The sequence below is a fragment of the Neoarius graeffei genome, chromosome 28, assembly GCF_027579695.1.
Source record: "Neoarius graeffei isolate fNeoGra1 chromosome 28, fNeoGra1.pri, whole genome shotgun sequence".
Lineage (NCBI taxonomy): Eukaryota > Metazoa > Chordata > Actinopteri > Siluriformes > Ariidae > Neoarius > Neoarius graeffei.
Window position 1 is genome coordinate 40,381,269 of NC_083596.1, and position 16,816 is coordinate 40,398,084.

Genomic DNA, 16,816 nt, shown 5'->3' on the forward strand with positions numbered 1-16,816 from the left:
CTTTCGACACACACATTTCACCAAGGTAGGTCAAACGTGTAGTCAAGTGTTGTCCTTAATCCTGCGACAACAAACGTGCGCGGGTGTTTTTGCGTTTCATGCTGAATCACTCCTTCCATCTGGCACCACGACCCCAAAAGCTGGACAAGCCTGACGACAAATCCTGAATCTGAACATCTTCGAGGAGTGACTACGCTGGGGTGTGTAATTTAGACACACACTGCCCCCTGTTGGTGGTACTAGACACTTGCATCAGGAAGGCATAAACCAGAACAGATTACTGTTTTACAGCTCTCTGCTGCAATCTGGTGGAAATCTAGTGATACTGCGTCAGAATAGAAAAGAGGACGATAACTTTTCTTCCCACTTTGTGAGTATATAAATTATACAACGTTAAATACAACAATCTGGAAGGATTGCTTCGTCAGCATCCACAACATTCCTGGCTCAGATGATGCCTTGTGTGAGATTTGTGGAAAATCTCAGGTGAAAGTGCAAAAGACAGTGTTTTCCCCAGAAAAAAAATTAAAGCCCTAAATGCTGGCATGATAAAACACAGACAATTGAGCGCCGAAGGTGCGAAGCGAAACTAGCGGGGTCCGGGGGTATGCCCACCCGGAACATTTTTTGAAAATAGATGCTCTCAGGTGCATTTTCAGCGTCTCTGAGAGGTTTTAGATACATGATTATAGGATAGATTTTAAGTCTTTCAGTGGTTTCTGACCTAAATAGTTTTAATGTATACACATTTGAAATTTCACCTTAAAAGTTCAACATGCAAGTTAAACTGTTTTGTTATAGATTACTGGAGGTATACAATGGTGCTTGAAGGTTTGTGAACACTTTAGAATTGTCTATATTTCTGCATGAATATGACCCAAAACATCATCAGATTTTCACACAAGTCCTAAAAGTAGATAAAGAGAACCCAGTTAAACGAATGAGACAAAAATATTATACTCGGTCATTTATTTATTAGGGAAAATGATCCAATATGACACATCTATGAGTGGCAAAAGTATATGAACCTCTAGGATTAGCAGTTAATTTGAAGGTGAAATTAGAGTCAGGTGTTTTCAATCAATGGGATGACAAATCAGGTGTGAGTGGGCACCCTGTTTTATTTAAAGAACAGGGATCTATCAGAGTCTGATCTTCACAACACATGTTTGTGGAAGTGTATCATGGCACGAACAAAGGAGATTTCTGAGGGCCTCATAAAAAGCGTTGTTGATGCTCATCAGGCTGGAAAAGGTTACAAAACCATCTCAAAAGAGTCTGGACTCCACCAATCCACAGTCAGACAGACTGTGTACAAATGGAGGAAATTCAAGACCATTGTTACCCTCCCCAGGAGTGGTCGACCAACAAAGATCACTCAAAGAGCAAGGCATGTAATAGTCGGCGAGCTCACAAAGGACCCCAGGGTAACTTCTAAGCAACTGAAGGCCTCTCTCACATTGGCTAATGTTAATGTTCATGAGTCCACCATCAGGAGAACACTGAACAACAACGGTGTGCATGGGAGGGTTGCAAGGAGAAAGCCACTGCTCTCCAAAAAGAACCTTGCTGCTCATCTGTAGTTTGCTAAAGATAACGTGGATAAGCCAGAAGGCTATTGGAAAAATGTTTTGTGGACGGATGAGACCAAAATAGAACTTTTTGGTTTAAATGAGAAGCGTTATGTTTGGAGAAAGGAAAACACTGCATTCCAGCATAAAAACCTTATCCCATCTGTGAAACATGGTGGTGGTAGTATCATGGTTTGGGCCTGTTTTGCTGCATCTGAGCCAGGGTGGCTTGCCATTGTTGATGGAACAATGAATTCTGAATTATACCAGCGAATTCTAAAGGAAAATGTCAGGACATCTGACCATGAACTGAATCTCAAGAGAAGGTGGGTCATGCAGCAAGACAACGACCCTAAGCACACAAGTCGTTCTACCAAAGAATGGTTAAAGAAGAATAAAGTTAATGTTTTGGAATGGCCAAGTCAAAGTCCTGACCTTAATCCAATTGAAATGTTGTGGAAGGACCTGAAGCGAGCAGTTCATGTGAGGAAACCCACCAACATCCCAGAGTTGAAGCTGTTCTGTACGGATTAATGGGCTAAAATTCCTCCAAGCCGGTGTGCAGGACTGATCAACAGTTACCGGAAACATTTAGTTGCAGTTATTGCTGCACAAGGGGGTCACACCAGATACTGAAAGCAAAGGTTCACATACTTTTGCCACTCACAGATATGTAATATTGGATCATTTCCCTCAATAAATAAATGACCGAGTATAATATTTTTGTCTCATTTATTTAACTGGGTTCTCTTTATCTACTTTTAGGACTTGTGTGAAAATCTGATGATGTTTTAGGTCATATTTATGCAGAAATATAGAAAATTCTAAAGGGCTCACAAACTTTCAAGCACCACTGTACGATGGATTGAAAATCTATGGGGATCCCTTAATTATCTATGATCAAGTAGTGTTGTAACAAAAATGTGCATGAAAAGATGAACAGTGGTTTGCTCCATCTTATGCATTTCAATGAAGAGAATCGATCATCATGACCTCCTGTTGATCACAAAGGGATCTGAACCTAAGAACTGCCACCTTAAAGTAAGTTGCTGTGTTACTATAACTGTAATGATTTAGAATGTTTCTGATGAAATTACCATAATATATGTAGAACTAAGATACACTGGAAAGAAAAGTAAGGCAACTGCATATTATAAAGTTGAAATTTTGGCACTTTATTAAATGGACTAGATTAAGATTAAAACATATATAAAGGAAAAGAAAACTTAATTCGTACATTTAAGTTTGCAGAAAGATTATGTACTTATAAACACATTCATGAAGAGAATTTGTTAATAAGGGTCAAATGTAGCATCTCATCTCATTATCTCTAGCCGCTTTATCCTGTTCTACAGGGTCGCAGGCAAGCTGGAGCCTATCCCAGCTGACTACGGGCGAAAGGCGGGGTACACCCTGGACAAGTCGCCAGGTCATCACACGGCTGACACATAGACACAGACAACCATTCACACTCACATTCACACCTACGGTCAATTTAGTCACCAGTTAACCTAACCTGCATGTCTTTGGACTGTGGGGGAAACCGGAGCACCTGGAGGAAACCCACGCAGACACGGGGAGAACATGCAAACTCCGCACAGAAAGGCCCTCGCCGGCCCCGGGGCTCGAACCCGGACCTTCTTGCTGTGAGGCGACAGCGCGAACCACTACACCACCGTGCCGCCCCAAATGTAGCATAATTTCGAATAATAATGATAAGCATATTTGGCAGTGTGATGTCACTGTGAGCCTTTAACAAAAGAATAATCCAGAGCCTTCCTTTGTTAAATGGATCCCAGTGACATCACACTGCCAAAAATGCGTATGATTATTACAACCCCGAATCCAAAAAAGTTGGGACAAAGTACAAATTGTAAATAAAAATGGAATGCAATGATATGGAAGTTTCAAAATTCCATATTTTATTCAGAATAGAACATAGATGACATATCAAATGTTTAAACTGAGAAAATGTATCATTTAAAAGAGAAAAATGAGGCGATTTTAAATTTCATGACAACAACACATCTCAAAAAAGTTGGGACAAGGCCATGTTTACCACTGTGAGACATCCCCTTTTCTCTTTACAACAGTCTGTAAACATCTGGGGACTGAGGAGACAAGTTGCTCAAGTTTAGGGATAGGAATGTTAACCCATTCTTGTCTAATGTAGGATTCTAGTTGCTCAACTGTCTTAGGTCTTTTTTGTCGTATCTTCCGTTTTATGATGCGCCAAATGTTTCCTATGGGTGAAAGATCTGGACTGCAAACTGGCCAGTTCAGTACCCGGACCCTTCTTCTACGCAGCCATGATGCTGTAATTGATGCAGTATGTGGTTTGGCATTGTCATGTTGGAAAATGCAAGGTCTTCCCTGAAAGAGACGTCGTCTGGATGGGAGCATATGTTGCTCTAGAACCTGGATATACCTTTCAGCATTGATGGTGTCTTTCCAGATGTGTAAGCTGCCCATGCCACACGCACTAATGCAACCCCATACCATCAGAGATGCAGGCTTCTGAACTGAGCGCTGATGATAACTTGGGTCGTCCTTCTCCTCTTTAGTCCGAATGACACGGCGTCCCCGATTTCCATAAAGAACTTCAAATTTTGATTCGTCTGACCACAGAACAGTTTTCCACTTTGCCACAGTCCATTTTAAATGAGCCTTGGCCCAGAGAAGACGTCTGCGCTTCTGGATCGTGTTTAGATACGGCTTCCTCACTGAACTAACTTCATTGAAACTTGAACTATCAAGTTTTAGCTGGCAACGGTGGCTGGCACGGTGAATTGTGTTCACAGATAATGTTCTCTGGAAATATTCCTGAGCCCATTTTGTGATTTCCAATACAGAAGCATGCCTGTATGTGATGCAGTGCCGTCTAAGGGCCCGAAGATCACGGGCACCCAGTATGGTTTTCCGGCCTTGACCCTTACGCACAGAGATTCTTCCAGATTCTCTGAATCTTTTGATGATATTATGCACTGTAGATGATGATATGTTCAAACTCTTTGCAATTTTACACTGTCGAACTCCTTTCTGATATTGCTCCACTATTTGTCGGCGCAGAATTAGGGGGATTGGTGATCCTCTTCCCATCTTTACTTCTGAGAGCCGCTGCCACTCCAAGATGCTCTTTTTATACCCAGTCATGTTAATGACCTATTGCCAATTGACCTAATGAGTTGCAATTTGGTCCTCCAGCTGTTCCTTGTTTGTACCTTTACCTTTTCCAGCCTCTTATTGCCCCTGTCCCAACTTTGAGATGTGTTGCTGTCATGAAATTTCAAATGAGCCAATATTTGGCATGAAATTTCAAAATGTCTCACTTTCGACATTTGATATGTTGTCTGTGTTCTATTGTGAATACAATATCAGTTTTTGAGATTTGTAAATTATTGCATTCCGTTTTTATTTACAATTTGTACTTTGTCCCAACTTTTTTGGAATCGGGGTTGTATTTGAAATTATGCTATATTTGACACATTTGGACAACTTCACTTTGTGAGAGTGTTTATACAGTGGGGCAAAAAAGTATTTAGTCAGCCACCAATTGTGTAAGTTCTCCCACTTAAAAAGATGAGAGAGGCCTGTAATTTTCATCATAGGTACACTTCAACTATGAGAGACAGAATGGGGGGAAAGAATCCAGGAAATCACATTGTAGGATTTTTAATGAATTAATTGGTAAATTCCTCGGTAAAATAAGTATTTGGTCACCTACAAACAAGCAAGATTTCTGGCTCTCACAGACCTGTAACAACTTCTTTAAGAGGCTCCTCTGTCCTCCACTCGTTACCTGTATTAATGGCACCTGTTTGAACTCGTTATCAGTATAAAAGACACCTGTCCACAACCTCAAACAGTCACACTCCAAACGCCACTATGGCCAAGACCAAAGAGCTGTCAAAGGACACCAGAAACAACATTGTAGACCTGCACCAGGCTGGGAAGACTGAATCTGCAATAGGTAAGCAGCTTGGTGTGAAGGAATCAACTGTGGGAGCAATTATTAGAAAATGGAAGACATACAAGATCACTGATAATCTCCCTCGATCTGGGGCTCCACGCAAGATCTCACCCCGTGGGGTCAAAATGATCACAAGAACGGTGAGCAAAAATCCCAGAACCACACGGGGGGACCTAGTGAATGACCTGCAGAGAGCTGGGACCAAAGTAACAAAGGCTACCATCAGTAACACACTACGCCGCCAGGGACTCAAATCCTGCAGTGCCAGACGTGTCCCCCTGCTTAAGCCAGTACATGTCCAGGCCCGTCTGAAGTTTGCTAGAGAGCATTTGGATGATCCAGAAGAGGATTGGGAGAATGTCAGATGGTCAGATGAAACCAAAATAGAACTTTTTGGTAAAAACTCAACTTGTCGTGTTTGGAGGAGAAAGAATGCCGAGTTGCATCCAAAGAACACCATACCTACTGTGAAGCATGGGGGTGGAAACATCATGCTTTGGGGCTGTTTTTCTGCAAAGGGACCAGGACGACTGATCCGTGTAAAGGAAAGAATGAATGGGGCCATGCATCGTGAGATTTTGAGTGAAAACCTCCTTCCATCAGCAAGGGCATTGAAGATGAAACGTGGCTGGGTCTTTCAGCATGACAATGATCCCAAACACACCATCCGGGCAACGAAGGAGTGGCTTCGTAAGAAGCATTTCAAGGTCCTGGAGTGGCCTAGCCAGTCTCCAGATCTCAACCCCATAGAAAATCTTTGGAGGGAGTTGAAAGTCCGTGTTGCCCAGCGACAGCCCCAAAACATCACTGCTCTAGAGGAGATCTGCATGGAGGAATGGGCCAAAATACCAGCAACAGTGTGTGAAAACCTTGTGAAGACTTACAGAAAACGTTTGACCTCTGTCATTGCCAACAAAAGGGAAATAAAGTATTGAGATGAACTTTTGTTATTGACCAAATACTTATTTTCCACCATAATTTGCAAATAAATTCTTTAAAAATCAGACAGACAATGTGATTTTCTGGATTTTTTTTTTCTCATTTTGTCTCTCATAGTTGAAGTGTACCTATGATGAAAATTACAGGCCTCTCTCATCTTTTTAAGTGGGAGAACTTGCACAATTGGTGACTGACTAAATACTTTTTTGCCCCACTCCAAGTACATAATCTTTCTGCAAACCCAAACTAATTAAGTTTTCTACTCCTTTAAAGCAGATTAATTCTCCTTGGCTTTTGCTTGGCCCAATGTTGGGCGACCCTCTCATAGTCCAGCTTGCTGTCATCCATGCTGATGTGGATCAAATTGTCCAGCGAGTCTTCTCCTAGCTTATTCCTCGCTGGAGTCTTTGTTCTCTTTCGGCAGGAGAAGCCTCGTTCACAATCTATACAGAAACAGAATAGTCTATCAAATAAATCAGTCGGCTTTGTCCATCTGGTAGGGGACAACATCGGCAGCCAATGAGATCGCTTATAATGAATCGGAAAATTCCGGGATGTCTGACGTTTTCTTTCGATATTTTTATTGGACGGTTTGAACACGTGATCTCGACATAGCCAACAGATTACAGTTTGTTTACATCATACCACGCGGACATATTACTTTGACAGAATCAACACAAACACTGTTAAAAAAAAAAAGATGGCTTGTTTAACACAAATATCAATCAATATGTAAATGGATCTGTCATTTGCTCTCCTATGTATCTAGTTACTTGTGCAGGGGTGGGCAATTATTTTTTCCATGGGGCCACATGAGAAACAGAAAATGTTGTGGAGGGCCGGACCAAAAGGCTGAACTAAATTCTGCATAATATTAATTGTATTTCTTTATATAAAGCAATAAATAACATTGTTTTTACAAGCTGCTAAGACTGGTAAGAGTATGGAAGAAACAAGGTTGCCTTACAAAAAATATGTCATTTATTCAATCAAATTTCCCAAAACAATGGTTAACAAAATGTGAACGTTTGTACCATTTTTTTTTCAGTCACATTCACCCCAAAACACAATAAAGACATCACAATATTGTCTTTCTACTCCAAATATCAAGCAAGATACATCAGATTATAATAATGATGCCCACATTTGTAGTCTAATCACCTCATTTGGTCTTTTTTATTTGTTCAGTGAGAGAAATCTAGTCTCTGTTGGTCTTTAACGAGTGCATCAGAGTCAGGTTGAATGTCTGAGGTGGAGATGCGAAGCACAGCTGACAGATGATCATCGGTCGATTCGGTGTAGGTATCAGATCTACAGATTGGCTCGGGCTCCGGCGCCTGCTGGTGACGCCACACTATGTGATTGGCTGGACCGTTTGAAGGATGACGTACAAGTTTGTGGTTGGTCTGGACAAATTACGGAAGTAGTTATCACGGGATTAGGTTTCGTGGGATTTCATGTCATGTTCATGTCGCGCGCATTGCGTTTTTGTTGAACACAACTTCAAAATAAAAGCAATGCACATTCAGTCCATGCATGAGGTAAAATTAGAAAATATGTTTATTTTGTAATTTCTAATTAACCTTACGCGGGCCGGTCAGAATGAACCAAAGGGCCGGATGCGGCCCGCGGGCCGTAAAATGCCCAGGTCTGTACTTGTGGGTAGGAAATTTAACGTATCGGTATAAATCTAAGCGTATCGGATTTTAACTAAAGCGACTAAGCGTATCGGCAGGCAGAGCAAGCGAATCGGGCCCGATACGCTAAAACGCTTTGGGGAAAACCATGAAAATACATCATGCTAAATTCTAATGCAACTTCAATGACTGCACTGGGAGAAGTAGCATTAGTGAAAACGCTGGAAAAGGGTCCACCGTCTTTAGCATCTGTACTACAACACGTGATAATATATTACAAACTATTCCCACACATACATCATTAACGTTTATGATCTTGCCAGTTCGACTGAATGTAGTTTTGGCTCACAGAGCATCTGATATCTTTTGTACGCTTTTCTGGCCGTGAGCTTCAGAATCCTTTTGCACTCTGAACTTGTATATACAGTGCCCTCCACAATTATTGAAAGTTCCGACACACTCCAGTCAACTCAAAAACACTGTACGATTTTAATGCTTCAGTTATATTGTGTTGATTATAATTTCCAGCGTGCCAATAATAGTGGCACATGTGTTTTTGTTGAAAATAATTCTTTCCTGATGAGGGATTTGTTTTTCTCTGAATACATTTATATCTCTTTTTTTTTTTTTTTTCCAATGTGAGATGAAGCGACGACTTTGCCAGCAGGTGGATTCGTTTCTAACCTTTTTACTAACCTTTACAAGGGGGCAATAACTGTGGAGGGCACTGTATCACCACATACATGTGTTGAATTTAGTGAACAGGCACTCGTGCAAGCTCTATCAGCATTATACTTTATCATCCGTTTTAAAGAAACAAAGGTCTGGAGCACAGTATCAACAAACATTCAGGCTCCGTCTATCACTGATTTAAAATTGCATTTGGTTTTCGTTTTAAAATTTAACCTGATTTTATTATTCGCCTTACTTTTCCTGGCATGTTATGTTTAAACTATTTTTATAAGAGTTTAATTATTGTACCTTTACTCTTTTTTTCCCCGTTTTCTTTTTTTTTCTTTACACACACGATATTTTTTAATTATTTATGGGTCTGTGTCAGAAACTGGGTACTGTGGGGGTCCCCCACTAAATATACTCACCGTCAATAAACTATACGGTTTTGAATGGTGATGTTGGTTTTAATTTGAAATAAAATGATGAAAGAAATAATACAGATAAAACTAAATCTTTGATGTGAATACTCTATTCAGAATTTGGCAAAAATTCTGTAAATTTGTGGAAAAATGGCGGCTTGATCTGGGACATGATAAACGGTTGACGACATCGCATTCCCTTAAAAAGGTTGTAGTCCACTGAAAAGTCTACAGTTATCACTAATTGTATTTTAAGTTGTAACTTTATCCACCTAAGGATTGGTGCGCTCGCAGAATAATCATAACCGTAATAAAACAGCATGCAAAACATTCCATCACCGTTGTAACTCCATTTTCCGCAGACCCAAAACCAATACGATCGTGTGTTTTGATCTAAACGGAAAGCCTCAGGGTCAAGGTCGCTACCTCACCAAAAGCAGTAACTTAAAATCACTACGCCATATAAAAATTTAGTTATAAATCTGCGATTTTGTTTTTTAAAACGAAAGCTGAAAGTTCGGTATAGAATATGTTTCTTACAGAATATGTTACGATGGTAGCTGGTCTTGTATGAATTTCTGAGCTATAAAATGAGTTGTGGTGTATTTTTTACCATAGCGTGTTATTTGTGTGCGGGGAAGGACACACATTAACAATTTGCATGTGTAGAATGGAATTTTCCACTCCAACAGTTAGAAGTTGATCGTGCTTCCATTTGCGGTCTTTCTGTTACGCGAGTGATCTGTTCGGACATTATCACTGAAAAGGTGAGTTTTGAGAGTTTTATTTTGTTTTAGTCTTGCAGTACAAGGCAATAGAATGTTTCTTTTTCATCTGACTTTCATATTTCATAGTGTTTGCGTATTTTTGGCCAATATTTTGCAACCACGGTCAATTTAGATCGAACTTTTGATAGAATCTACGGCCAGTCATTTTGCCCCGCCCCCGCCTCGCGCTCCGTCCGGTGTGGTAGTGATGTCCCGTTGCTCGCGCGCCGCAGCAGAGACCCGCGCGACCTTCAGCCGGTACAGTCGCTGTTCTTTTACCAGCGCCGTTATTCTCATCTTTCCGGTGTGTTCTTGATTTTTCCATCGTGTCCTATTTCGCCATATCAAATCCCCAAAATGGATCATATTATTCATATTTAAGTGAATAATCAATTCAGTCATCATAACTTGGCATTTTTAACCCAAGCAATCAAAAAGAGGAAATTTATTCAATATTTTCGCTCATCTGTGAAGGAGGGGCTTTAATTCTTCATGATGTAGTTATTTTATATGGAAATCCATTTTTCAAAAGCATTTGAATTGTAATCAAAAAAATTTTCCACAGTGGAGGCCAGATAAAGCAAGATGCTATCTTTATTCTTATTAAACACGACAAAAGAAACATTGAGTGTTAGGTAAATGCAAAAAAAAAATAGTAAAATTAGAAAATGTATTTTTTGACCATAATGTCCCAAACGAGAGAGCAGTTTCTGAGACAGACCCATAGATTGACATGTTTGTTTTATATTCTTATTTCTCTTCTTTCTGTCACTGCTACTGTTTATTGCATCATTATTATTTGCCCATTTTTCATTTATTTTTGACTACATTTTGCTTATTTCCGCTTTTTACTTGAAAGCACTGCATTTTGGCTACGTTCACACTGCAGGCTGAAGTGACTCAAATCCTATCTTTTCGCCCATATGTGACCTGTATCCGATCTTTTATTGACAATATGAACGACACAGATCCGATTTTTTCAAATCCGACCCAGGCCGTTTGGATATGTGGTCCTAATTCCGATTCCTATCCGCTCTTTTCATATGCGACTTCAGTCTGAACCGCCAGGTCGCATTCATCCGACTTACACGTCATCAACAAGCCACAAACGTCACTATTCTGCGCTGAAGTAGGCGGCGGGTCTCTCAAAAAAAGTTACAACAACATGGCGCATAATGACGGGCGCAGATAGAGGGTGGGACTCGTCCCACCCAGATTTAAATTCACCTCGCTCGGTCCCCCCACTTATAGGGAGGAAAAAACGTCTATGCTCTCTTTCTTTGCATAAGGCAAACCTCACGGAAAAATCAAAAGACTAATTACCATTCGGTTTACTGAGGTGCACAGCAGTGTATACATAGTTGCAACAAATCACATAAAACAAAAGAAAGACTGATATTCGGTTGGTTGAGCTGCGCAGACTGCACAGGTTGCGAGCTCGAGCTTGGTTGCTATGGTTACTAACAACAAGTTTGACAGGCATATCGGGGTTGGGGTTGGTTTGCTGGCAGCTTTGTCCCCCCCAGTTCAAAAAACGTATCTGCGCCCCTGCGCATGACATCAATGCGAGGGACGCTTCGGGCTGTGAAGGTTCTGAATCTTCTCAATGGAAGGACGCAGAGGTTAGGGAGCTGATTTCCATTTGGGGGGATGCAGCTATTCAAGCTAGATTGGATGAGTCATACCGCAACCGGGCGGTTTTACTTCCGTAAACACTGGCCATGCTCACTGCGTGTGACGTCGTCGTATCCTGCAATGCGCATGCGGAACACTTTTAGGTCGCTTTTCGTTCATACTGAGGATCACATACAAGTCGCATATATTTGTTAATGTGAACGACCTCACAAAAAAATCGGATTTCACAAAAAAATCGGAATTGAGCATTAAGCCTTGTAGTGTGAACGTAGCGTTTAAAGTGCTGATGACACGTTTTTGACATCTTTGGCGATGTTTTATAACATAAAAAGCAATTCCCGATGATCCATATATTAATTCACGAAGGCGCCTATTTTACAAGTTATGATAAAAAACGCGGCTATTTGGGCAAATTTGACGGGGCTGCAGCACCCAGGAGATGAAAGAGGAGGAGGAGCTATATGACGTCAGCGAAAGAACCTTCCTCCTAACTTACCAGTTTGTTGTTGATGCGGCAGGTGTTCAGTTTATTATTAGCATTTTTATTATACACACACACACACACACACACACACACACATATATATATATACACACATTATATATATATATATATATATATATATATATATATATATATATATATATATATATATATATATAGTTATTATGCCTTCGCGTTGTGTTGCCGGCTTTTGCTCCAAAACCCACAAGGATGGGGTAAGTTTATTCAAGTTTCCCAGAGATCCCGAGCTGCATGCGAAGTGGGTGAAGCAAGTCAGGCGCACTCGTGACAAGTGGGAGCCCTCACCAACATCCGTCCTGTGCTCTGAACACTTCGATTTGGATTGTTTTGACACCCTTCCCAGCTTAAAAGAATCTCTTGGGTGTTCAGTTCAGCACAAACGTGTGCTGCTACCATCAGCAGTGCCTACACAGTGTTGCCAGATACTGCTGAAGTTTTCCAGCCCAAAATATGTTCAAAACCCACCAAAATGCACTTGAAACCGCCGAACTGGGCGGGAAACCTCCCAATCTGGCAACACTGCCAGTATTCCGGAGGGGGTCTACTAGTAGCTATGCCGGATCCAAAGACAGTCCTCCTGTCAGAACATGTGTTGTGAAACAACATAAGATAAAGGTACGTAGAGCTATAGATTCTACATGATAATCATAAATGTAATCATAAAGTCGGCATGATATCAGTCATGTATTTGCTTGTGAAAGCTTGCGGCTTTCATGTAACTGCCGCCTAGCAACGAGAAGCAAAGGGTAAAGAGGGTAGGCTATCACAGATTCTATTCGGAAGAGATCAACACAATTCTAGACTCCCAGAAGAGGAAGAGCTAGCACTAGAGAGTTCACCGGCGTTTTCATGCGCCATTTCCACTGAGTAGAACCAGAGTAGAACAGCCAGTGAACCGCAGCGTGTTCTTCCGCTGACGTCACAACATGGCCGCGAGCCACGGACCCAGTTTTCTTGCGCTGTGCAATTAAAAGTTGGATATTCGTGTAACAACAGCTTCTTTTCACGTAATTATAACAGAAATCTAACATGTTTGCCATGTTGTATAGTTTATTTAAGAAATTGCATAGAGTCATGTTCGTGTCATCAGACCTTTAAATGGAGGAAAGGTGCGATATAAATCAAGTTTATATTCTTATTATTTTTATTAGTTGATTGAACCAAGCTGGAAAATTATAATCCAGCCTATATCTATATTAAAGTACTTTGTTAAGTGGCAAGTAGATAAGTTTCAGATTTCCCCTTTCTGAACAAAAAGTGCCAGACTCTCTGGCAAAAGACAGACATGCCATCTTTATCAAACATGCTATCTTCTGAACTTGTTCCAGCCTTGAGTTTTCATTTCCTCCCAGAACTACTTAAGGTATTCGGTGGAAAACAAAATAATGAAATCAGCCAGCTAACTCTCTTACTCCAAACAAACAATGAGCACATTCCTGTTCCCCAAACTATACATTCTGCCCTTATCTCAAAACACCAGGAACATGTGAAAATATTGTGAATTCTGATAATAAACAATCTCAGAGTTGGAGACAGTGGTGTTGTACCTTGCAGCAATCAAAGCAGAGGACTGAAGGAGTTCCCAGTAGCCCCAGAGCCTCTCCACAAAGCAGGCACTGAGACAGGCCATTCCCCACTGCTGACCTCCTCATGTTCTCCAAACGCTCCATTAGACGCCTGCAAAACACAAGTCATGTCACTTTCGTATGCAGAACCATCCATATACAGTGGCGCTTGAAAGTTTGTGAACCGTTTAGAATGTTCTAGATTTCTGCATAAATATGACCTAAAACAACATCAGATTTTCACACAAGTCCTAAAAGTAGATAAAGAGAACCCAGTTAAACAAATGAGACAAAAATATTATACTTGGTCATTTATTTATTGAGGAAAATGATCCAGTATTACATATCTGTGAGTGGCAAAAGTATGTGAACCTCTGGGATTAGCAGTTAATTTGAAGGTGAAATTAGAGTCAGGTGTTTTCAATCAATGGGATGACAATCAGGTGTGAGTGGGCACCCTGTTTTATTTAAAGAACAGGGATCTATCAAAGTCTGATCTTCACAACACACGTTTGTGGAAGTGCATCATGGCACGAACAAAGGAGATTTCTGAGGACCTCAGAAAAAGCGTTGCTGATGCTCATCAGGCTGGAAAAGGTTACAAAACCATCTCGAAAAAGTTTGGACTCCACCAATCCACAGTCAGACAGATTGTGTACAAATGGAGGAAATTCAAGACCGTTGTTACCCTCCCCAGGAGTGGTCGACCAACAAAGATCATTCCAAGAGCAAGGCGTGTAATAGTCGGCAAGGTCACAAAGGACCCCAGGGTAACTTCTAAGCAACTGAAGGCCTCTCTCACATTGGCTAATGTTAATATTCATGAGTCCACCATCAGGAGAACACTGAACAACAACAGTGTGCATGGGAGGGTTGCAAGGAGAAAGCCAGTCCTCTCCAAAAAGAACATTGCTGCTCATCTGCAGTTTGCTAAAGATCACGTGGACAAGCCAGAAGGCTATTGGAAAAATGTTTTGTGGACAGATGAGACCAAAATAGAACTTTTTGGTTTCAATGAGAAGCATTATGTTTGGAGAAAGGAAATCACTGCATTCCAGCATAAAAACCTTATCTCCCATCTGTGAAACATGGTGGTGGTAGTATCATGGTTTGGGCCTGTTTTGCTGCATCTGGACCAGGACGGCTTGCCATCATTGATGGAACAATGAATTCTGAATTATACCAGCGAATTCTAAAGGAAAATGTCAGGACATCTGTCCATGAACTGAATCTCAAGAGAAGGTGGGTCATGCAGCAAGACAACGACCCTAAGCACACAAGTCATTTTACCAAAGAATGGTTAAAGAAGAATAAAGTTAATATTTTGGAATGGCCAAGTCAAAGTCCTGACCTTAATCCAATCGAAATGTTGTGGAAGGACCTGAAGCGAGCAGTTCATGTGAGGAAACCCACCAACATCCCAGAGTTGAAGCTGTTCTGTATGGAGGAACGGGCTAAAATTCCTCCAAGCCGGTGTGCAGGACTGATCAACAGTTACCGCAAACGTTTAGTTGCAGTTATTGCTGCACAAGGGGGTCACACCAGATACTGAAAGCAAAGGTTCACATACTTTTGCCACTCACAGATGTGTAATATTGGATCATTTTCCTCAATAAATAAATGACCAAGTATAATATTTTTGTCTCATTTGTTTAACTGGGTTCTTTTTTATCTACTTTTAAGACTTGTGTGAAAATCTGATCTTATTTTAGGTCATATTTATGCAGAAATAAATTATAGCAAATTCTAAAGGGTTCACAAACTTTCAAGCACCACTCTATGTACACCCATACACAGAAGAAAGAGACACAAAAGAAGCTGATGAGACAAATGCGGGCATCATATGCCACCATTAAAATGCCAGGATCCATTATAACACTCTGCCTACGCTAGTTAAAGGTCATAACCTTTATCAGCAGGACTCCATTTCGTATAAATACAAAGATGGTCCACATCAACTCACTGCAGCTACAGAAGCACAGAGAGAGAAGTGTGAGAAAAGAGCATTCGTAGAGAAAGACTGAAGATTTCTACCCGACTCTGTGCTGCTCGATGAGGTCGAGTTGTTCGGCTCTGTGGATGACACTCAGGATGATGTCCAGCTCCCTCTTGTTCAGCACCTGGGTTTTTCTCTGCTTTTCTGTCTGGAACGTGTGCACCGACCAGCCGGTGTGCAGTCTATCAAAATATACAGAAAAAAAAAAAAAATCACCATTATCCAAATTTCATCTAATCTCATCTCATTATCTCTAGCCGCTTTATCCTGTTCTACAGGGTCGCAGGCAAGCTGGAGCCAATCCCAGCTGACTACGGGCGAAAGGCGGGGTACACCCTGGACAAGTCGCCAGGTCATCACAGGGCCGACACATAGACACAGACAACCATTCACACTCACATTCACACCTACGGTCAATTTAGAGTCACCAGTTAACCTAACCTGCATGTCTTTGGACTGTGGGGGAAACCGGAGCACCCGGAGGAAACCCACGCGGACACGGGGAGAACATGCAAACTCCGCACAGAAAGGCCCTCGCCGGCCACGGGGCTCGAACCCGGACCTTCTTGCTGTGAGGCGACAGCGCTAACCACTACACCACCGTGCCGCCCCCAAATTTCATTCATTATTCAATTTTCATCCTGGTGAGAATCTGCTTGGAGGCCTGAGGAGAATGGCCAGACTGATTCGAGCTAACAGGAAGGCTATGGTAACTCAAATAACCACTCTTTACAACCGTGGTGAGCAGAAAAGAATGCACAACACATCAAAGCTTGAGAGGGATTACAATAAACAGAAGACCACATCGTGCTCTAGTCCTGTCAGCCGAGAACAGGAATCCGAGGCTACTCCGGGTATAAATTTACTAAACCTGGACAATCTTTAACTATCCAGTGTTTGCATGAATTTTGTGGCTACTGCCTCATAGAGGCGAAGCCACTGTCATCGGTAAGAATGAGTGCAGCAATAGCGCACTGCGCATACACATTACAATCACCAGAACGGCAAATCACATGGATTAAAGCAAAAAAAAAATGATTTGACTGAAAATTTACAGGGGAGGTGTTATGGGTGGATTTCAATGAAATTCTGAGAATGGTTAACTTAGAACTGATA

At 41.3% G+C, this 16,816-nt stretch overlaps 1 protein-coding gene across 3 annotated transcripts in view; it reads right to left on the reverse strand.

Moving 5' to 3' along the window:
• doc2b (double C2-like domains, beta) overlaps positions 1-16,816 on the reverse strand; it is a 449,891-nt gene that overhangs the window by 418,835 nt on the left and 14,240 nt on the right. For all 3 annotated transcript variants that reach the window (XM_060912437.1, XM_060912435.1, XM_060912436.1), the window contains 2 exons: positions 15,739-15,882; positions 13,687-13,816 (listed from right to left, as the gene is read on the reverse strand). In XM_060912437.1, coding sequence (XP_060768420.1) covers positions 13,687-13,816; positions 15,739-15,882 — 274 coding nt within the window. The remainder of the gene's footprint in view (positions 1-13,686; positions 13,817-15,738; positions 15,883-16,816) is intronic.